The 25,033-nt window shown below is 37.6% G+C and overlaps 1 protein-coding gene across 6 annotated transcripts in view; it reads right to left on the minus strand.

Annotated features, from left to right (window-relative positions):
• Positions 1-25,033, minus strand: part of ZNF521 (zinc finger protein 521) — a 230,747-nt gene that overhangs the window by 96,393 nt on the left and 109,321 nt on the right. For all 6 annotated transcript variants that reach the window (XM_058809531.1, XM_058809499.1, XM_058809515.1 and 3 more), the window contains one exon: positions 21,828-21,912. In XM_058809531.1, the coding sequence (XP_058665514.1) occupies positions 21,828-21,912 (85 nt within the window). The remainder of the gene's footprint in view (positions 1-21,827; positions 21,913-25,033) is intronic.

Genomic DNA, 25,033 nt, shown 5'->3' on the forward strand with positions numbered 1-25,033 from the left:
TTGTTACCTTAAGCCCAACATTTTGAAGTAAGTTAAGGATGGCAAGTGAACAATCTTTTCATTTATCCGTTCTCTCCTTCCTTCCACACCTCCGGTATTAACTACATTTTTCTTATCATGTATTTTGGAATAAACATGTGCTGCACCTGTACAGCTTTTGCAAACCTCCAGTGTTTCCACTGGCTTTGGAAAAAGGTGACCTGCATACTCACACTGTTTGCTGGCTTCATTTCTCCTTTCCACCCCCTCACACTGTCTTCTTCTTTCATGTCATTTTGAACCATTTTTTCATGTTTCTCACTAATCTCTAATACCAGCCTCTCCCACTCACCCCATGGATGTGCTTTAGAAGGCTGCAGTTCACTGATGCTCAAGTATGTGAAGTCTTCAAGATAACTACATCAACTGAAATAGCTAACGTAGCAAGCCAAGCTAATTAAAACACACTGAATTAGAATATAGCTACACAAGTAAAAGATGAGCAGAAACGAACCCACAGAGCTGCCCACTAATACAGCTAAAAGAGCACCAGAGCCTTGCTACTTAATTGCAGAAGCTACTGGCAAGCAGGTTTTAGCTACAACAGATGACTCCCCTTTAGCATCCAAGTCCTATGCAGACTATTCTAAATCAGACTTTATTCATTATGATGAGCTACTATGAATTACTTCAGAATCTACAGTTAGTGTTAAGCAATATTTGTTTTAAAAAGGTTTGAGGGAAATCTTGTTAAAATTTTTGAATGGTATTGGAATTTTGAGCATACGAGCTTGCCATTCTAAACCATTTGATTAAATTTAACCATAGGAAGCTCTTCCAAGACCTAATGAAGCAGCAATTACATCTGAAGAGGGAGCCAAGCCAAGAATTCTACCATTCCAATAGCTCTCCTTTGAACATCATGCTACAATATCTAATCTTCTCCATTTTGAGTTTATACATACAATAAATCTCTGAGCTTTTGGATTTATATTAAATAAATAATATAGAAAAGCATGTTGCTGTGGGTTTTTTTTAATATAGAGAGCTTATTGTTTTTAAAAATTGAGATAGTTTTAAGATTTTTAATCCTACAAAATAAAAGCCTTATGCATGAAATAGGATCCAGATGAATTTAAAAATTGTGGAAGTATTTTGAGGGTCTGGCTGAAAAGCAGATGCTATGTCCATGCTTACTCCCTGTGTTTCACAGTACACTAATAGGAATTTTGACAAATAGATAAAAAATTGAAAAAAAAATTAAATAAGCATGGAGTGAATATTAACACTTAAAAAATTGCTGGCCCTAATTCTGATTTCATTTGCTTTTTCATAAGCATTTGCTCACATTTCATTGTAATCACCTACTTGGTAGCTCCCTGTGTTGGTGTAAGCAGGATAAGGAACAATCCCAGCACTTTCCCTTCCGATTCCCTTTCTAAAAGGAGGAACTGTTAAAACTGGAAAATGGTTTCATTTTTCATGCCATCAGCAAATGCAGATTGTTTGTTTTTTTCAGCAACATTATTATGTTGCACAAAGATGATCTTTTTTGTGATTTAAGATGTAGCTGGAGCAATCCAAGTGCAGCCAAATCGATGGAGGCAATCTTGCTCTATTTCTAGTTTTCCAACATTTCTTTATTACATGTAATAGAACATTTTAGCATAATAAGTCAGAAGTCTTGAGATACAGAGGATGGAGAAATAATGTTGAAAAGTAATTCCTCACATCTGGCCTTCACCACATGAAGTGCAAATGGTGAGCTTAAACATGGAAATACAATTTACTCCTTTGAAAGTTTACACCCTTATCTCTTGCAAAGAGCATACATTCATTTCCAGGGCTTCAAGGTAAAGACTAAGGCATCTATCTCAAGAATAGTATCAGAAGGATTTGGAAGCAATCTTTTCATAATGTTTCCTTGGAAGGGAAGCAGGGTTACTCAAAATTCATAGCGATTATTAAGTTTACATTCACATAGCAGATATGGTACCATATTATTTCCCATCAACCGTGTTGTCACCCGCTGAGAATCTCTCCTTGGTTTAAGACAGCCATTCATTACAAGGCATTAGCACTCTGCTGCACAAACCAAAGTTATGCCCCATAAGTGAACCGGGCAAGCCTGTAATACACGAGTCCTCACGAGTCCTCAGCTCGTGAGGACTGTGTTTGCCTCTTTTTTGAACCCTTCATTTTGATGATTTAATAGGCAAGCAATTTCTTACTTCAGCAGATTCTTTCTATATTATCAAGTCAGGTATTTCTGCACAAATACGTGGGTGTTGAAAAGACTCACAAGGCTCCCCAAAGCTTTGCTACATCAGTGGAGTGTGCACTGACAGCAGGGACTCTTTATGACAAGAAAAGCTGATCAGCTGCAAGCTTTCCTCTTGATGAATCTAACTCTTCACCAGGTCTAAACTAAGCCTGTGGGTTTTGTGGGGTTTTTGTTTTGTTTTGTTTTGTTTTCTTAGCCTTCTTTGAGGCCTGCAGAAAGTTATGAAATAGATTTTTCTAGTCCTCTCAGGAGCAAGGCCAGGTTCACATCCTGACCTCAGAAACAAAGCAGTCCACAAAAGCCAGCTTTCTCTGCCTAATATAAAGCAAACTATAACATGCAATATGTGGCAGTATTAAGAGTGAGAAATGACAAACATTGTATCAGCATTGGGAAGAGAAAATAATAAAACCAAGCCATATTAAAAATTTCAGCAACAAGTACTGAACAACACAATTTTGGCACTACTACTGTCTCCATAACCAAGGGTGGAAGCATCATATTCATCTGCTTAGTTGAAATGAAGATTTCAATTACAAGTCAACAAAAAAGAAATACTTTATTGCAGAGAGTTATTTATTTTTAGATACTTCAGCCATCTTATTCTCTAACCATTCTACTACCACTTGGGTAGCATAATGTATAAGCACATATAGACTCTCACAACAAGATGTACTAACGAAAGTACAAAATAAGCGTAAGGACTGAATCTCCTCTCAACATCAATATAAATCAGCTCAATCAATTGGGGGACATTGGTGTGAAAATTGAGTGAGGAAAGAATTGGGCTCTGATGCTTTGAACAGACTGCTCAAATATACTTTAGAAATGTGAAGGCTGTTAAACTGTGGGTTTAGGAGCTTGGAAGACAAGAGGGGTGTAAAAAAGATAAATCTTATTCTCATGGTGAAATAGCATTAAGGAATCAAGACATGGTCCCAGAATACATAAATACTGAAGTAGAAGTTGCTACCAAAAGCATCAAAAGTTTTACACAAGTAAGAAACCAGATTCTTATCAAAGATCACAGGATTAGAACAACTAGTTCCCATTAGCATGAGTGACAGTGGTGCTTGTTCAAATCCCACGTATGGTGATAGAATACGGACTCCAAAATCTCTGTGACCTTGATGTGTAATATTTATGTCTATACCTTTAGCCTCTTGTGTATAATGAGATGCAATCTTTTAGCTTTATGCACTTCACCAGGCATTCAATTAGAAATAGGATTTTTTTTTTTTTTGGAGGGTGGGGGAAGAATGCTAAGCTACTTAGACAGAAGGTAGTGAATCAAAAATTGCAAAACTCGAGCTTTCAAAAATAGCCTGAGTGACCTCTTCCAATACTCTGACCACTCCATCACAAGCAGGAGGCAACCCCTGTGAAGAGCGAATTCTGGCAAAGTTCTCTCTTCACAGATGATGCACAGCTTAAGCTATAATGAGTTTTTGGGTTACAAATGCTGAACGCATTAATATTCCTTGATGATAATTATCACAGTATAAGCACCTTTCCCAATGTGAGTAGCATAAAGCAACTGAAGCAGCATTTTTACTACATTTGAAACAAGCTGGAAAATGGGATTTTCTACTCTTGTAACCTGAGGTCAAGATACATCAAGCTATGCATATTAAGTATGTCTACCCTATATAACTATATAGACCTTTCCATATATTCACACACATGCATGCAATTAGCACCTTAATTTTTTGAACATCTAAACAAATATGCCATGCATATGAACATGATTTCTCAAGAAAAATCCAATGTTTTAAAGAAGACTCAAATAATTTTCAAACAGGCTACACTGGTATTTCTTCCCAAGTGAGTAATATTTTGCAATATTTAAAAGAAGGTGCCTGATACAAACTGAAAATGATAAAAATATTCATATTCATCCACATAGAAAATAACTTTTGCAGAAGAACACTGCTTTTCACCTTCAGGAGTTAAACTATGTGCCACACTAAATATGTCCCTTACCCACCAATATAAACCTTTATTTTTTATAGGAACATGTGAAAATATAGTTCTTCAGTGGGCCCAAATATGTGCACAGAGCTCAGAGACCAAGTAAGGAATGGGAGGACTGGAGATATCGCAAGGAAACAGCAGTGGGAGCTTCAATCCAGGCAGCTGAGCACCTGCATAGCTGTCCCTTCCCTGTCAGTGCAAGCAGCAGAAGCACTGTGCTGCCTCTGCATGGGGCAGGAACATGTGCAGCTGGGCAGCAGCAGCAGCAAACACACTGATTTAACAGCCAGACAGGCTTGCCCAACCTTTGCAGCTTCCTCTTACACATGGACAGGGGCAAATATCTGGGAGTTATCCCAAGAAACAGAAGAATAGCCGTTGCAACACATGTGGAACCCACATATCTTTCAAAACTTAAACAGTATAAATAGGCTTTGCAGTTCTATAAGTGCAAGACATTTAATTATTATACAAGTACTTACTGAGGATTAATTAGCATACAACAAGGGTCTGAAACTTGCAGACATTTGTCAAAGAAGACAGGGTTTCTAGTGATTTATTATTGTTTGATTAAAAACATCATGCAGCGGCTATGTTATTAAATCTCTATTTTGCCTACTACAGAACCTGAAAGTACTACCTAGTGATGAACTGTTACCCTCAGAAGAGGGCAACAATTTGATCTCTGCTTTTCTCTCACCCACAACTCAGAAAATATAAATTGTTAAGGACTATGTACTGGTAAGGCTTCCTTTAAAACGCCACCCTGTGAGTCACAGGGTTTTTACTAAACATTATAATGCTGTTTTAATACCATGCAAATAAACTTAGTGCAGCTTTCTTCTGACAAAATGGGAGTCAGTTTGAATCCTTAATCCGAAAAATGGGAATCAATGATGATGTTCTGTTGGTGTGAAATCTACTGAATGTATTTATGCCATGTTGTCCTGCACTTCCCTTAGGAAATATGCCATGTTTCGACCATTTCAAGAACTAAACAATAATTTTTACTTATGTGCTGTAAAATGTCTCAAAATCCCATTTGAATATATGGCACAGTTTTGAGGGAACATTTGCTAAATATTTAACAGCACTATTGGCTTATTAAATACTGTAATGTGAAAGCCATGAAAGGGTGATGTAAAGCACATGACATTTCTTTTCACTTAGCATTGGTGCTCACTTTGAACACTGTACAAGCCCATTCATCAGAAGAACTGAAACATTCTAAGAAATACTCCTTATCAGATAAATGGCATCTTGCTATTATACAAATGATTAAATCCCTCCTTGGTTAATTGTGTAAGATCTGTTCCTCTGCAGTTAAATCCCCTCTCCATCTTCCCCACTAAAACATCTGAAGAGATCACATCTGAAAAGATCACATCTGAAAATTAGAAGTGATGCAGTGAAATCAGGATGGCACAAGATATATTGCTTATATGAAAGGCAAACCTAAGGAAAAAAAGATTCAGGTAGAGAACATGCAGCTTTGGTTTATCATACATAGAAACTGCATGGCTGACCATTTTATAGGTAGAAAATTGAATTAGTTTCTCTGAACATCACAATGCATTTGATAATTACATAATACAGTGAGAGTTGTGTTAAAAAAAGGGCTGCAAGACTGAAAATGATCTACAAAAATAAACATTTCACTACAACAGAATCAAAATAACTTGCTTCAAAACAACAGATGCATTTCAGTAGAAATCACTGAAAAAAGATTTGAATCCACAATGAAATATATTAATATAAACTAACAAGGAAAAAATCTCTTGGCATGGAATTGCCTGCAGAGTGTGCATTTATTCTGTAAACACTGTAACAATGATTATCTGTCCTTCCAGCTCTCAGTGGAGACTACTGCTTTTGAAAATGTCTTGTGGTGACTTACTAAATTCGGGCTATTTCAATTAGTATTACTGCACATTAAAAATTAATTGTATTATAGAGTGGATTAAGGTTTAAATTTCAGTTCTACAGTGTGTGTGCTAGAAATGACAGCTAAAAATCAATGCTCTCTGGCCCATAATCGGAAGTTTGTACGACCAAGGAGTGTGGAACTGGCGTCAGTTTTAAAAGAATTGATAGTTCAATGCAAGGTGTGTCAGATCTAATTCCGGATTTAAATGGGAATGCTACCCAGCTACAGTATTAAACTAAAGAAGAAACTGAAAAAAACAAAAAATTGCCTTGCAATGAGAAAAAGGGGCTATCTTCATAAGGATGGAAAAAGTCCAAATTACAGCTCAAAATTCGTGTTTGCTATCACCGAGGGAAAAAAGATGTTTTAATGGGATGATGACTTCATTACAGAAGACACATATTTTTTTCCACATTTAGAACATGTTGTTAAAGTACCACCCGGAATGGCAATTTAGGCTCCAATCTTACAAACACTTGAGATCATATACAGCCTTATTCCTGTATAAAAGGAAGCTTGAGACATTTATTCATGTGAATAAAATCGTACGCATAGTTGCATGTTTTCAGGATGAGACCTTTTCATTACAATTCCAGATGTACTGTGGTGCCATGCAAGTCCATTTACAACTTTTCCTGAGTGTGACGGGCACAGGTACACAGAAGAGAGCTTGTGGACCTTGTGAAACTCATGCTTTGGGACACTTTTTTTTGGTCAACAGTCCTGGCAAGGACAGCACCAAAGAATGCAGACAGTAAAGCCACAGGCCAGCACATCTGGGAGCCCTGGTGCGGTGCAAGCCATGCAAAGGGCTGTAGATTCTAGGTCCACCCCTCAGCAGAGCACTAGCAGGGGATGTTGAATCCCCAGGCTGCCTTGGAAGGGGGGACAGGAAGGTTGCTACCCGATGCATCAAAAGTGATCAGGCAATGAGGGCATGTGGAAGTGGACAATGGTTCTTTGTACCTCCAGTAAGTGTGTCAGCGGTGGTCTCCTGAGCTGCCCTGTGGCTGTAGAACACAAGACAATTCCTTCACCTCCACATATACAAAATAAATTATTATCCTACACTTTATCATCTGGCAAACCAGTTAAAATTTGCCTGCATGGATGAAAGCTCTTTCTTGTACAACTAAGGCAGAAATCTGTACTCTTACCTTGCTGAAACCACTGTTTAAACATTATCCCTGTAGGTTGAAAAGATTTTTGAAAAGAAAGTCTTTATTAAAATATTTGTATCCTCACAATAATAATAATTTTTCTTACTTGAGTGAAATGAATTTCACAGAAGGTTCCTTGTGGTCATGGCACTGGATGATAAACTGACACCACTGCTATAATTCTTTCTTTGAATGTGAACACAGTGCCAAAAGGAAAGGAAACAGCTCTAGCAAAATCATTCTTACACTCTTCTGTGTTGTATGGGGAATAGCAGGAAGGTAAAAAGCATGTTCCACTTGTTATAAATCTAGTATTGCTCCTGTCTGAAATTGGTTAGCAAGAAAGGTCTGTCACTTCTATCAGCAACAAACTAATTTTTTTTAAGAGCAAATCATGAAGAACACTGCAAGTCATGTGAACAGACTGAGTATTGCAAAGCCACACAGGATACCAGAGCCTGGAATTGAACAGTCATTGGTGTGTACCTAAGAGACAAATTGATGTCCAAATGTTTTTAAAGATCCCCCGTGCTACATGGATGTCCAACAGCAAGTTTAGTATCCAGAGAGTAAAGAAGATGGGTTGTAATAACAACAATAAAGAAATAATCTGGTGCAAATAGACCCCAAGGTGTAGTAGTCATCCCCGTGCAACAATCACCCTTCACTGCAATTTAGTGATGTTGCTTCATTATAATACAGCATACAAAGGGGGCAATATTAAGGCACACTATTTAAAGCTACAGGATCTGTGGTGCCAGCCATAGCTGGTACTGAATCACAACCATAGATGAAAAAAAAAGTAATTTCAGCAGAGAATACTGAAAAATTAAAACTCTCCTGAAGGTGCACAAGTGTGTCATTTTTACAAGACTTAGCTGAACGCCACAATAAGAGATTGATGCTAAAGACTGACAATACATTTTATAGCGTGAACCCTCAAACTCATTACAAAAGCACAGCTATAACTACTTGCAAATTAACAACAGCCAAGAAAGACAAAGAAATTCAACTGGTTTAGGTAAGGGAGAAAATAATAATTTTTATATGATAGGAGAATATATAGGAATTGAGGAAGAGATTTGTGCAGGGTACAGCACCTGCAGAGTAGATGGACTTTGAAGCAACTTTCAGAATTGCAGTGACAAAGGAAAAATTCTGAATAGCAGTAAGACAATGTTACTGACTCATGGAAGCCATCACAATTTCTGTTAACTCTCTTCCTATTAGCTGGTTCTGACTGGGGAAAAAAATGAAGGACAATTTCTGTTGTGTAGAGCAGGTGATGTCAAGAACAGATATCAGCTGGACAGCATCTGTGAGGAGTGATGATACAGTAAAAGAGGAGGAACAATTTTTCTTTAAATTGCACTCTGAAATGGATAGGAAATATGAACCAAATTTGGGAGCTCTAAGGCAAGCAGCAGAATTCCCCATTAGCCAAGAGATAATAAAAAACACAAATGATTTAATGGCTTGCTATTTACAGCATTATAGTACTTTTCCTTCTGGAATGTACATTAACTAATTTGTCTTGAAAAAAAATCTCTGTGGCTAAGTACTGTCTCCATTTCACATTTCAGTGACTTGTTCTAGGCTAGCAAAGAAGCCATCAGGAATGCTGGAACCATCACAGACTTCAACCCATTTTGACTCTCATTTTGACACATTGAAATGAAAATTGTCTTTGTAGCCTGTCAAGAAAAGATGTGAAAGCAATACTTAGAAAAAAAGAGGAATTCCCATCCAAACAAGAAATGAGAATGCCATAAAGCAAGAGGAGAGAAAGGGACAATGTAATACTACGAAAAGTTAACTGTATTTGTGAGACATAACGGCTAGAGTCAAAGAGCCTTCCAAATCTGCTTTTAAGGAGATGAATGAGAAGGACATGTTTAAGAAAAAAAGGCTAGCTGAACTGTGATCAGTGTTTCTCTTGTCAGAGAAGAAACCTTTTCCTGCTGAAGGTTTAGCTTGAAGGAGACAAAGAAAATTAGCAGCCCACAGAAAGACTGGCCTGGAGGACCGATCACAAGGCTTGAAAGAGATGCACATGCAGCACAAAAGCAGCAGCTGATGTAAAATACGATAACCGAGGTGACATATCATAGAAATTAGAGTCCTATTTTCTGTCACCTAATTTATTCCCATGCACTACCATGAAGGATTTTTCCTGGCGGTACAATTCTGGTCTGCACTGCTAGGCATACTCCATCACTAGTGCAAATGCAGAAGCAGGTAAAAGTGGAGAATTTTGCCATTATTAAGAAGTATCCCTAAGATTAAGTTTTCTAGACTAGCTCTCTGCCCAAGACTATTTATTTCATTTTTGATTTATTTTTATTTCTCTATTGTTTTCATTTTAGTCTTCTTTTTTTTAAGCTCAGCTATATTTTTATCAAAAGATTTTAAGAATAACATCCATGTTAAGTCAGACTTGAAGAGTAACAGCACACAAGGAACAGTGTGGGTTAAAAGTTCAAATTTGGCAGGGAAATGTCACTCATCTGAAGAGATGAGTATTTAACTGCTCTGGTGAAAATTGGTTTTGATTTGATCATGTTATGACAGTTTGCAAATCACACTGTGCACTAAGTGATATTTGGGTTAGGCTTTTTAACCAAACTTTGAAGGAAATGGAGGGCTGCATTGCCTCTGAATGTCTAGTTGAACGAGGTAGTAAACATCAACATCTCCCAAGCTGTTCAATAAATTACACAGTGCTCTGCAGGAGTCTCATCTGGGGACTTGGTGGGGGGGGTGGAGAATTTTTTTGCACTGTTATCCAATGTCTTGGCACTTGCATAGGTGTGCAATGAAAAGCAATGAAGCCAGAAGCACAGTGGGTTCATTGTGAAGGTTGCCTGTGAGAGGGTTGGGAAAAAGGGTGCCTTGCCAAACAGCTAGATATTAAGAATATACTGCTGAGGTCCTGAACTTCGACACTAATAAAATTCTGTGTGAGAGAAAATCTGAATTGTGTAGCTAGGCACTGGAAAATGAAAGCCAAAACAGGATGTTACAGGCATATCCTTAACTCTGGCCACTGCACATGTGCCTTATGATTGCTTTTGATTACACAAATACACTATTCCTTTTATCATTCAGTCTAATCTAAACATGAGGCTGGTACTTTTCATCATAAACACAGTGAATAAGGCAGTGTTTTGAACTAAGCTTTGTCCAATATACTGTGAATAGCATATTCTGTAAAGTCTCTTGGATAAGTACCATAACTATCAGATTATATTCATGTAATAAAAATAATGTGCAATGTAGCTTTGCACTTTTGAGCAGGTTGCCTTCATTCTGCCCACTGCTTCATTTCCTCTGGGGCTTCTTATAATGTCCTGAGTTGCACAACATATTCAAACAGCAGCTTAGTTAAGAAAAAGAAAATTTACAAAAAGGAATATTTCTTCTTCCTTTCTTTCTATATATTGAAATTACCTCTATAGGTATGTTAGTTTCAGGCCACATGACAGAATTACTCATTTCTGATGAAGTAATGATACATTGTTGCAATGGTTTTATTTGCATGTTTCACTAGAAGGATATATAATAATTTCTGCACACTCTAGAATCCTGAGATTGAATGCTAAGGGCCTGACAATTTTGTGCATGAAAAGTTTTAATTTGGGAATATTTACGTTTCACATTTATGAATTAGGGGACTTTAATTTTTGTATTTCACAGATGTGTCTATCTAGTTTGCTGGTTGCTGAAGCACCAGTCTTACAAGTTGAAGGACATGATTTCTAGTTCAGTTTAAATATACACGTGCATACACCCATGTATAGAAAAGGGTGCATTCAATTGCAAAATAGCTTTTCTTTAAAGTAGGTATCACTATTTTACTTTACTGCTGATTTTCTACCGACTCCACTTAAAGAAAGTAACTCTACAAGTGAAACAGGATGTGCAGCGTATCTTTTGGCCATAGATGGTCTATGAAGCATGCAAAAAGAAGAATTTTAACACAAATATAATTCTAAGCTCCCATAAGGGCTGAATTGAAAGCAGTGCTTATGGAAAGTGGGGTGGTAGCTCAGCCACTGTGCTGAGAAGATTGGAGTTACTTTCCTCAGGAAGGATCATTGAGAGTGTCACCGGTTAATTCCTGTTCTATGCTCCTCATTAGCATTACTCTCAAGTTTCTGGTTATCATATCCGAAATATTAAGACATAATAAGTACGAAGGTGCAGATAATTGGATATTAACCAGACCATACTTGACTGGGCAGGAGGTAGGGCCTTGCTTAAACTAATCCTGAAATGTATTAATCACCAATTAATGAATGGGTTTCAAATTCATTTTCTATTATAGAACACCTCTGAGTATCTAAGCTTTTTCTAATAAAATGAGTTGGAATAACAGGATAGGAATAAGAAACACTCCAATTGAGGCTGGTGTGAATTAATTCCCTATAGCTTGTTGTTAAGTTCATTGAAAACAATAATCATAGAAGCAGTGACTCTCTTTATACAAAATAAATATACATACATATATGTGTGTGTGTGTATAATAGCACTTAGAGGCTCTATATGTAGGTGCAAATGGTCACACAGATGCTAAGTTCAGAACAGAGCTAGGTTACTGGAGAACTGCTACAGCACTGTCTGTACTTCTTCAGAGCAAATACAGCTCATTAATATGAACAGCATAAGACCTGCATCAGCTTTAGATGGAGTTTGCCAATTACTGATTTTCAGTGTGAAGACAGATATACATATATATCAACTTCTGTAAAATAAAACAAACCCAAAACCAAATTCCCTCTCTCCTGCCCAGAGCAGAAAATGTGGTCCACACCCATCCACTTTGTTGACTTGAGCTATTAGTAGGTAGAAGAAGAGTGGTGGAAGGGCAGAGATGATGAAATCCCATTAAGAAGCCTGATAGGTAGATAGGGGTGGGTGGTGGGGGGATGACAGGGAGTATTATTAAGCCCCAGCTTCAAATAACTTTGGTGATTTTGCATTAAGCACGCACCCTTAACCAGCATTAGTAACTATCTTGGCATGGTTGTACCTTTCTCAGCTAAGAGGCTAACTTGCTGCACGCAGATAATCCCTAAATAATGGAAGCTTTTGCTAACTTGGCATATTTAAAGAAATGCAAAGAACAGAAAAAAGTTTCACATTTTTCATTAAAAAACCCCCACACTCCCCCCCCAGTCCCTCCCCCTTTTCTTACATGTCCAGGTTAATTTTAAAATGGACACTTTAGCATTTTTATTATTTGAAATGAGTGCTCACTACTGTACTAGAAAAAAAAGATCAGGGATTTTTATTCTTACTAATGAAGAAAATGATAACAGACATGGTTGAAGTACTATTATTCCCCTTTCTCTCTTCTTGCTGTCCTCAGTGTTATTTACATTGATGTGAATTGCAAGTAAACCAATATTATCCATCTCTCTGTTTTTTCCCTAATTTGTTGACTTTAATTTTAGTAAGTCTTAAATAAGCACTTCCTGAAGATGAAGTAAGATATGCAAGCAAGTAGTCCTTTTATCAACAATTTTGCCACAGAAACACACAAACATTTCAATGGCTCTTCATTAGCAAACAAATCAACAAGTGATATTTTAATGCATGACTTTATTCCATCTCTGTGGGGACTGTAGTTGAGAGTGTGATGTACAGTACAGAGAAAGGAATCATCAGCCACAGTGTCCCAGGGCTCTATCCATTGAGGACTTCTCAGCCTCTGCTTAAAGAGTGCATTTAATTGACTGATAGACAGTAGCTTCTTTGTTCACAGAAGACAGCGAAGTAATGGCAGCTTGAAAATCGTACCATCTACAGGATCTCCTGAGACTAGTAACAGGGGGATATGTGTCAGGAATAAATAAATAATCTAATTATTAAGCCACTTCCTGTCAAGTTAACTCCAATTTGTTGGCTTTTGAAGGCAACAAAACGAGGCATTTTTCCTCATTATGCTTCTCTTTTTATACCACTGGTAATCACAGGCGGATTAAAGGGTGCCTGATTGGTTTTTTTGTCAAGGAACTGAGAAGCAGCCAACAGTACAGAAAAACAGAGTTGGGGTTAGAGGAAATTTCATGCTTGTCTCCTTTCCAGCTCCCTAACAGCCCACACTGCTGCCCCATACAGTGCTGCCAGATGTACAGCAAATGTGTGCCCCTCCAACGGCGGCCTACCAGGCCACAGGCTCCATCCTGAGAGCTGTGAGATACCTTGCAATCTTGGCAGGTAGCTACTGCTGTCATAGGCATAATTCTAAAGGTGACCTACGAAACCCCGTCAGCTCACCAAATGCAACAATATGAGCAGCTCGAGCTCGACACCCACTCTCCATATCGGCTTCTTTTGTTGCGCTTCCCGCGTTTACATCGCGGGGAGAAGCCTTGGGATGAGCTCCCCGAAAGAATCGGAGGCTCCCCTGCTCGGAGCAGGGGTGGTTTGGAAAGGTGATGGGGAGGCTGCCCTCGGTGCCGGCAGCCAAACGCGGCCGAAGGAAGGTGCTATGGCTCCCGAGCAAGCCCGCAGTGCAAATGGTCAGCAGAGAACAAAAGGAATGCTGACACCCTGCCATTAATTCAGCCTGTGGTGCCTAAGTATTGACATGCACAGTGTATCACTGCCATGGCTTGGAGGAGAATCGGGTAGGGAACAACTTTCATCCTGCCTGGCACTGCTTTTCCATAGCATCCTGTCCATCGAGTGCTATTCATGCCACAGGCACTTTTGCAGAAAAATCTAAAACTTCCATGCACTTTGCTTCATTTCCTTACAGGATGAACTCCAGCCTGAATTACGGACATTTTTCAGATGCTCTTTTTAGTATTATTATTAATATTACTATGAGTATTACTACTAATATTATTTAAGACTACAACAATTGCATTTTATTTTCTTAAAATTTTTGAGTCCAAGGTTCAAAGCCCCCCCATTCCTCTCCTGCTCTCCCCCCTCCCAAAAAATAATAAAAAAAAAGGATTCATGGTTGTTTGCAGATTGTGTCCTGGATGAACCATTTGTGATTTTAAAAGCCTGGAGAGCCTTTCCTGAAAGCTGTTTCAAAAAGCAAGGATCTGTTTCTGCTTCAAACACCAGAAGGGAAGTGCCAGCTCCAAGCAGAGCAGCTCACTGGGGAAAGCCAGCACCTGGGGACAGGGGGTGGCAGGGATGGGGCACCCATAGTCCCAGTAGGTGACAGACAGAACCTGCAGCCCAGTGAATGGTGCTGCTGGAAAGTGTGTACAGCTGCCTTTGCCACTTCCGAATACATCCTGAATTTTTTGTTAAATTGCGCAGATAATTAAAGCCTCTTCATATTTACAGTCTGCTTCATTGGTACCATGAATCCTGTTTTCAGTTACTGTCTGCAAATTCCCTCCCCACGCAATTTCATACTAAGCAATAACACTTCATTTTACATAAGTTTTATCTGATGTCCCCATACAGAGCTGCCAGCTGTACAGCAAATGTGCCGCTCTCAAACTGAGGCCTACTAGGCCACAGGCTCCATCCTGAGATCTGTAAGGCACCTTGCTGTCATTGGCAAGCGTTCCCTGCTATCACCGCTACCATCGCTCCACACCACACACAACTTAAAATCATCTGATTATTAGAATTTGTGGTCCACACTCCATTTTATCCTTTATTTAATCTATCCCCAGATCACACATTTGTTTAAATGTTTTGGCTGGTTTACAAATCATGCAGCCATCTGCACAGTAGGTGTGACACCATTTTTTAGACAAAAGTTACATTACAAAGCAACAAAGATAAAGTCATTTGAAATGCTTTGGTGTTTGTTATTCTGCCTGGTTTGCTTGGACCAACTCTAAGAAATAAATAGAATTATCTGTGTAAATCGATGAACATCTATGAAAAACAACACCCAGCAGAACGCAGAGCTTGCTCCATTACCTACGTTAATATCATGACAGCTGAGGAGAGATGACCTGGCCCACTTCTCATCTCTCCTGTACAGATGGCTATTAAAGAGAAAGTATCCCTTTTGTATGGTCCATGCAGAAACCCTTTATGGGCTTTTCAAATAAGCCAGCATTGCCCACAGGAGAGTAGCTTCCTGTTAGTATTAAACAGCCCAGATTTTGCCTATTTTGTAACTCAGGTCCTCATGAAATAAACCTACATTTTCTCATATTTAACTCCAAATGCTGATTTTTCCTGGGTATTTCAATTACATCTCCTTATTTTGCAGACAAGGTGACCAAGTTTTCTCTAACTTTTATAGGACTTCTTGTCAGATCTACCTGTAAACAGCAGATTCCCAGGCATTCAAATTATTTCCTGTTGCTAAGAGGAAATAATTTACTCTCTTCATTATAAATTGACAATTTAAATTTTTTGCTACTCAAAAACCAGTGAAAAAAGACTAACAAAAGAAAGTCTTCACCTCCTTCCTCCTCTAGAATGTAGATCTATATCTTTGGGTCCTTTTTCTCCAAATCTCAGCTAAGAGGGACTTTACAATATCAGATTTACTGTAGAGTGATCAAACTGACGTTCTGAAGATTTATTACTTGAGGTCAACATGGTGCAACAAGTATTAGTAGCTCAGCACAGCTTTCTGCATAAGTGAAAGGAAAATCATGGGGTTTTAATGACCTTAGGCATTAGACAAATAATAGAATGTGTGAATGCCACATGCTATTACAACCATACAAGAATTATCTTGGGCTGATTTCCAGAAAGCTGATTGAGGTATTTCCTTTGTCTTGACATCAGTGATGTTGTCCACATGTACCATAATGTACACTGCACAAATGTGAGGCAAATAAGATGGTTTATCTGTATAGGTTTATTATGCATGCAGTTAATACATGCATAACGCAAACATGCACATCCACACAACACACAAGCATTTATACATATCATTGTTGCTGAAAAAATTGAAAATCATGACTTGCTCCAAAATGTGTCTTTACATCCTCTAATGGTTACATACTACTTGTTATTTGAAACACAGCTGTAAAATTTCTTTGCAGAGAAGTTAAAATGTTAGATTGCATTTTCTATATACCCTTCTTTTTAAACTCCAATTGGTTCAGCATAGATTTGGTTATTTGGGATTTGATGAAGTATTTATTTACTGGTGTAAACTAGAATTCCTCTAGTCAGCTGTGGGATTGTTTCATCCTGTTTTCCCATTTGCTTTCTAACTTTAGTGCTCAGTACCTTTTTTTCCATTCCCTTCACTTCCTCCTCCCGCTCACACCTGCTTTCCTGCTCAATGTCACATAACATGCTTCAATCAGAGACAAACTCTCCACAACAGACTTCACAAAATGGGTTTTATACATGATAGTGAAAAGGTTAAAAAAAGAAAAGTCTGTTTACATATCAGAAATGACATATTTAGAAACTGTCAAATGTAGGGTTTCAAAAAGATACCAAATCCTTCCCCTTTGCTCCCCAACTGTTCAGAGGGGCAGTGGTTCTTGCTATGACACTGGGGCTTGTTTTCCCCATCAACAAAAGTAGCAGCAAACTACAAAGATTGTGGCTGTTTCCCCTTTTATCATTCTCTTTGTCAGCCTGATCAGTCCTCAATGGTAAATGTGCTGCTCTGTTGTGCACAGCCAGCGGCTCGCAATTTGCTCACTATGTTTCATGAGACAGTTGTTTGTGGCTGTTTGGAACACATTTACCTCTTTGGGGATTTATGCGCTAGTTGCAATGCCAACCTCCATAGTGATAGAAATTTCTTTCTAACTAAAATAGATAATTAGAAGCTGGTAATTATTGGTCAAGAATTATCAGAGTGAAAAAAATTAAGCTCTTCATAAATAGTTCTTGGCAATGTCATCTCTTTACATTATCTCACGCCTAACAGCACTTTACTCAGAGCACTTACAAATTTACACTACAGCAGCAGTTGAGCCCCATAATTTTATATGGAGTAACTCCTTTCCTGGACTCCCCCAATTCTGAGCCATGCTGTATATGCATGTGTTCAAAATCCTAGGCAACTGCTGCAGCACCTGTTTAGTCTATTTACACCGAACTGCATCAGATACTACAGATGTAAAGGAATCAGTTGAAGATGAAACAATGTTTAGCATGTCTGCTTAAAATAACAGTGAAAATAATAGGAGGAGCAGTGGAGTGCATCAAACAGAACACAAACAATTGCAGACTCTTTTCATACTCTCTCAGGTAAAATGCCAACTGTAAACTATGTGATGAAAACAAAGGAACGCTCAAACACTTCTTTTCCACAGACACTGTGTACCCAGAAATAGAATTTTCTCAAAGAAGCTGCTAAAAGTGCTATTCCACCCAGATAGAAAAGGTAGAAGAAAGACAAATGAAGAAATACCATCTATGCCAACACTTTCTAAACATATATGAAACCTCATTTCCCACCCAAAAGCTGGAAACTGTTTCACCCACAAATTTCAATACACACACCAACAGATAGGTCTTAATTTGGCAATCATCCTTACAGTCATCCAAACAAAAGTACATGCCTACATCTAGGTCCAAAATAATGCCAAAACACAGGATGTATTTACAAAAACCTACATTATGCCTTCCTGTCTGCTAGCATCCCCTAGCCTAGCCTGGCTCAGTGTGTAGTTTAAGCTAACACAGGCTCTGCTGGATGAAACACAGTGTCTGGAAATGCGTGGACAGATCTGGCAGTCAGAACTGTCAAACTTTAGCTCACTTAATGCAAGCAAGGGATTCCACTTCTATGCTTCTTTGTCCTCATCCATTCAAAGGAAAAGGCTTATTGCACCATCCCATCATGAGGATGTTGGGAAGACTGGATTAAATGCTGCAGAACAGTTCTAAAATGGAAAGTTCTGGAAGTAGTAAAGTTGTAGTTACTAAAGGAAAGCTGCCCCTACAACATCTTTTTATTACATAACTTATATAATGTAAATTGCATTGTTGTCAAAGATACTTAAGGTTACACTCCACTGGGTCATCGGCAGATTTTATTTTCCATTAGGTGGCATAATCCCTCTTGTTGAATTGATTGAAATGTATAATAAAATCTGAAAAAATGCTATATACTCTCCTAACAAAGAAGAGTAAGAGGCTTTTCAAATAGCCTCTAATCCGTCTTCCCCTGCTAAATGTCTAGTTGAGATTATATTTGATTAGACAAAAACACACACATACATACAACCTAAAAATACCTACCCTCAGTGGAGCTATTTTAGCCAACAAAGTAATTCCAGTTGCCTTATTTAAAAGCCTAAGTTTCACACTGGGGTTTTATAAGTATAGCTTTGCCTCAGTGACATTCCATAATGCAACTTCTCTCTGTGGATGTTAGTGACATGAACTCAGTTTACATATTAGGATCATGTTCAAGGGGCACAGTGATTAGATGGGACACCATCAACTTCTCCATGCTTTCAGATTGCATCATGATGTTGAGCAGCAACTGTTTCCCTCAGCTGGCTGAGCATTATCTCTATCAGCGGTTCCCACTCATTTCTGAGTGGAGTTTGGCAGATGACTTTCCACTTTCACATTTGTCCCATGTCCCAGGTACCTCCCCTTTTCTCTTTTCTCTGAATTATGATTGTGGAGTCCTTCAGGTAAGAAGACACTAAACCCATCAATAGCCACAACACAGACAATAGGAATGTTTTACTGTGAGAGCAAATAACAGTTCCTGACACTATGCAATGATCTCTGTGAAGGCATTTATTGCCCATACATCTGATCTAGGGATTATCACACCATTTGACTTGTAACTCCTGCCTTGCCACATTAACTTCCCCTTCTCTTGCATTTAAACTCTTCCCTTTCTCTGTGTCTTCCTGAAGCTTCCTTACTTTCCTTTTCCCAAAAAATCAAAGACACTACACCCTGTTCTGCCAATCCCCTACTAGGAAATCAGGGCAAGAAGACACATTTTATCAGATACATGTAAAAAAGGGAGGGACCAATCTCTTTAGGAAACCATATTTTTTTGTTTGCTTAATGTGCTGTGTCAACCAGCCAATATTCACTCTAGTGCTTAATCTGATATATTTCTCAATCTACATATTGATACGCACGTAGGTGACTACAGGTATGTATTATATATATTCACACAAATGTGTTTGTGTGCATGTTTTCTGTATTATGTATAAATTCTGTAAAAATACCTACAGATGTACATAAACTGGGGCTGGTTAAAAACAGCTTGATGTGACCCCTTGAACCTTTCTTTCTAGACAGAACATGGTCTTGGAAAAAGGCCTGTGAACAGTGATATAAATTAAAGGGGAGGGAGGAGAGTGAAATTAGAAAGATAGCTAAGGAAAAAATCCAATTAGTGGTGAGAAGACTAACAGAATTGGAGATCAGAAATTATTTTTCCTTGTGCTTCGATTCTGAGGTCACATTCAAAACTCTCCAGATCGCTGATATTCCTTTCACTCCACCCCAACACAAAATCCCCTCGCATTTGCTTAATCGAGGCTACATCATTAGGAGCTGCACTGTTAAGTCTGGCAGTGCAGATAAGAATCTTCCACTGAACACAGATTACCACACGCATGACCGGCAAATCTCCCTGCATGTTTTGCAAGCTCCTTTATTTCACTGGGAATATTTTATATTAAGCACGTTTAAATCTGTGTCACTATGGTTATGTCATGAAGTAATATCATGCATGATTAGATAGAAGAGAGACAAAACAATTAAATATTTTTTTTAAAAGATTCTCATTCAACCTCATCCAGCTTTAAGAAATTAAACACAGGCAGTTGATAGCTCAGTTTAAGAAAATAAGTCTTTTCAGATCTGCAGGCTGAAGTCAGCTAAATGGATTTGTCCTGCTTTACTGACTCTCTCCCCATTTTACTCCTCCCATTCTGACTCTTTAGTAAAACTCATCCAGAAAATAGAGGGAAAAATAAATCTGAGTATTTAATGAAACAAGTGAGCTTCTATTCTTAAACTGTGAGGCAACTGGGAAGAGGGTGGCAAGCAAACACATCATCAATTCCAGCATCATCCCTTATAAACAGTGTCCATATTCCCCATCAAGTTTCAGCATCACTATATGCCACAATTAGGAACATTTCAAACACTGGACTCAAAACAGTGGAAATGGTGAATTCTGTTGTTAGTAGCACCTTACTTTTAAATTCCATTACTGACACAGATTGAATACTCTGAAGCAGCTGAAATTATCTTCTATCCAAAACCACAAGATATCAAAACTAAGGCTTAACCTAAGTGGCAAACTGCTTGCCTCCTTTACAAAACCAGTTTGTCATTTCCATTTGTTCATTTTTTAGGAAAAATGTAAAATGTTTATGCTCTAAATGTGTAACAACTTAAATAAAGTACCCACAGAAATAGGCCATTAAGTTTTGGCAGATAACTTTCTTTTACAGTGCAGCCAAATTGCGAAGTGTTCATGGAAGAAACCTGCATGTTACCTCGAAAGAAAAAAAAAATATTACCACCAAACTGGAAAGTAGAAAAATCAAGCAAATTCTCTTCTGTTGGATAAATAATTACCAGCTTCTCTACCATATTTTTTGGTCTATGCTTTGTAAGATTTTCTGCTATTTTAGCAAGAAAACCAGTGTAAGAGAAGCAGTAAAAAAAATCAGTGGTATCCATCTCTGTTTTGAAAAGCGAAATTCAGAAAAAAGACAAAAAAAAAAAGCCAGGAGACAATCCTGGCAATGTTATCTTATTAGTGAGCAAATGATGTGCTTGATAAATTTAATTGGCTGATAGAACTCTTAGTGCTATTACTGAGTAGTTACCAAATTGAAAACATTATGGGTAAACCTGGGGGAATCAGCAAATAATAGGAAAATATGAATATCAAAGAAAAAGCAGCTTTTGTTTTATTCCAATTTACAACTGTAACAGCTTTGTAAACATCAGGATTCAGGAATTCTAAAAGATGTTTTTTTAAATGCTTGTACCTTAAAGAGTGTATTTCATTACTGTATACTACAATTCCTTACTTCTTCAAATAATTTATAGAAATTAATTGTATACAGATACACTCAGGATTTTTTTCCAGACTGCTCAAACATAACAAACAATACTATTTTATGGCCATTTGAATTATTTATGTTTCCTAATGACAAAAACTCACCAGTTTTGATTTTGGTACTGAGGTGCTTGAGAAGTACACAGTAGTGTCATTACCATAATAACTTCTGAAATTAAAACCTGTCTAAAACTCTACGGAAAGCTAACATCCAGTTCATTAACCATTCCTGTTAGTTTGTTTTCAATAATGCAAAAATGATTAGAAGTTTAATTTGCTAATCACCTGTGTTTTGACTGGCAGTGGATATATAATTCTCTGCAGAAGTCTAAACTAGCCCTTGCAGAAAATAAAATATGCTAATGCTTTATCTAGTCTAATAATATGAATAAAAAAATCAATCATGCCTAGGTTAATCATTGATGGATCCACAATTAATTTCTCCTTAACTCTGTTTAATTTTAGAGACAATGGTGATAATAAGTAAGAAAAATGGCTATTTGTCTTTGAGAAATTTTAGTGCTCACTTACCAATCATGTGGTTTGCAACATGAACTTGGATATCCCACTCATTGTAGAAAACCATCTGACATTTGATGCACTGGTAGGTCTTCTTCTAAAGGAACAAGGGTAGATAAAATTAACTCAAACATACAATTGTAATGATTTCATTATAACTCAAAATACCAAGTTCACAGTAGTCATTTAAAGCTCTCCATCAATGCTTTCATTAAGGCTTAATTATTAATATTAAAACAATAACACTCTGCAGGTTATGTAGTACCTTTCATTTGAGTTTTCTGAAACTTGGTAGAGATTGTTGTCAACTTCCTAACTACATGAACACATCAGTATTGCTAAAACATTAGTTTCACACTCATGGAAGGCAAAATGGAACATGGATGTATGGGATGTAAGCCAAACAACACTGAAATCAATGTGGATCCTTCATTTTACACCAATGGATTAGATCCATTACAGAACAAGGAAGAAGGCAGGAAAAGAACACAGAAATGAGAAATATGTTTCTCTCATTTTCAGTGAGGCTGCAGAATCTCCTCTGCACCACACATTTTAAATGATCCATCAGACTGCCATTTTTCAAGGAGGAAAACCTCCCAGCTAGTCTGGACAAAAAGTCCCTATATCAGGGCATTTGCTTCAATAATATCTACTGGCAAGCCTGTACTAAAATGGGAAGCTTGACTGGAAACTAGCCAGAGACCATGCCTTCTGGCCACATTAGATTGGGCTTGACTTACTTAAAAATCATGGTGTATACAGCTCAAATTTCATTATAAACTAGAAAATGCATTATTACTCTGCTCAATTCGGTGCACAGAACACGTTTTTAATTTCTGTCTTGGTGTCTTTCACAAAAGATCTGCTCTTTCCCTTTTCTACAAGGTATATAACTTATCCAAGACATTTCAACATCCTAAAAATGTAACTGCATTTTCTTTTATTATTTTCTTGATCTGAAATGGCCAGAGAGTTGATATTGGAAAGCATTGTTTTAAAAGTGAAAACTAAGAGTGTATTCAAAGTAAAGTTGTTTTTTCCCTCATAAGACTTAAAATCTGCAGTTATCCAGGCATCTAATGAGACAAGCCAGATTTATAACATTATTCAACAGCATAATTGTAGTATCAAGGACTCAAGTCCTAAGGTAACGGTCCTGAAGAGCTCAATTCTTGTTTTGAAGATGCAATATTGTCAAGGTAAGCCCTGAACTGCCACATCAAGGCAGTAACTCAAGAGACACAGATCTTTCTGTACAGCCACAGGCACCTTGCCTACATCAGCAAAAATAAGAAGAAAAAAACACAGAAAAACACATATTTTTTAAAGAATGTAAAGTCACAAGAAGCTGACACAGATGTATTAAATTGCAGATTTCCCATATATTAGTTGGAGAAGAAATAGGGTTCACTGGATAACGTGCATCAAAAATACAGCCTCTCTTGTATATGTTTAACTTGTGAAGAGTTTTATGCAGCTGGCATTATCGATTATATTTTTTAAAGGTGTTGGCTTTTTTCACCTGACTCCAAACAGTAATAAAAACTTGCTGGATTTTTTATCAGCATCTAAATTTAGATGCTCAGTCCCTGACAGACAAAGTGGCCATCTATTAAGTATCTTTCTACTTCAAGCCTGTAGGCAGGAATATAAAGACTTTCAAGCATATGATTTTTTGCCTTACCAAGTTAACTGAAAAATTAGTGACTAATCAAAGTCAACTCTGAAATTAAGTGTTCCTGTGGGCTCCTCTTTACAAATCTCCCATTGCTTCACATACACAGAGGATATTTTAATTTTAGCGATGACAATAAAATGTGCTGTGTCTCTTCATGGTGGAAACAACGATAAGCCTTTTTTGCTATTTTTAAATTAACCTTAGTTTTTCAAAATTTAAGCAAGTTAAATCATTATGTAGACAACCAAAAATCAATGGGCACCAAGAAACCACATCTGCTTTGACTTAGTGTTACTGTTACTATTGGTAAAGACAGCTGATTTTAAAGATAAAATACTTTTTCTCTTTTTTTGTCCTTGTGACAATTCTGGTATCATTGGTAGAAAATCAGATTCAGTCTAAGGATTTCCTATTATATGTTGTTAAATTTAACCTTACTGCACTACATCTGGATCTAGCAAAGACCTCTAAATAATGACAGTCAAAATCAACGATTTATTATGCTAAGCTCTTTACAAGATGCTTTTTGATGCTGACATATAGAACAACAATATTGCATAAATAACAATCACTCTCCCTTTTTTAAAAACATTGTTTCCCTTTAGAACTAGTTAGAAAATATTTCTTACTCCCTGATGACTGCCACTATGTATTGTTTATTAGCATACCCCTAGCATTATTCCTGATATGTGACTTTGTTGAAAAACAAAGAAACATAAATGTAATGGCTGGTCTTTTCTCTTGTTAGCAGAGCAATGCAGAGTGCATGTCAAGAATTGTCAGCAAAATTATGACTGATGTACATAAAGACAACACACACAAAGGTTGGGGATTTTTTGAAGTCAAATGCTAAAAAGTAAAGTGATTTGACAACAACAAAAAATAATAATTTACTAGCACTTACTAGCCTGTTCAAAATGATCTGACATATTTGCAGAATCACACACAGAGTTTTTCTTTTTATCATGAAGAGAAGATTGTTTATGTGACTGCTGCTTGATCAAGCACTAGTTCTTTTTTGTTTCCAAGCATACTCTAAAATGTTGACATCAACTTTTATTAGCTCAATAAACACTCATCTCAAAGTGTCTAAACTTGTGCATGATTAAGTTTTCATTTTAAAAGCATACTCAGTAAATTCCATTTACTCCTAGATTTTCAAAGTGATCAAACCCAGTCATTTTAACACCATGTTGAACAAAACCCACATACTTATTTCCATATGTTTCACATTCTTAGGAAGTCTCTTTTGCTGCAAGTTGCATATTAGTCTCACAAGCTTTGTCAGAACCATGGGACACGTAACTGCTCGCAGGAGTTCCTGGGTCCTGATGTGCTTCACGGCTGATCCCAATTCCCTACTAGGGTGAGATCTGGGGGGAGACCCAGCCCCTCCTCACACTGTGTTCCCAAAAGGGGGAAACTTGGGGGAATAAGACAGAAAAGAACCCTGAGGTATTGCAGTTCCATGCCCCTTGCCTGGATAGGAAGTACAGAAGCCTTGCAGCACTTGTGTGACACACCACAGGAGGAGAAT

Source organism: Ammospiza caudacuta, chromosome 1, assembly GCF_027887145.1.
Source record: "Ammospiza caudacuta isolate bAmmCau1 chromosome 1, bAmmCau1.pri, whole genome shotgun sequence".
Taxonomy (NCBI): domain Eukaryota; kingdom Metazoa; phylum Chordata; class Aves; order Passeriformes; family Passerellidae; genus Ammospiza; species Ammospiza caudacuta.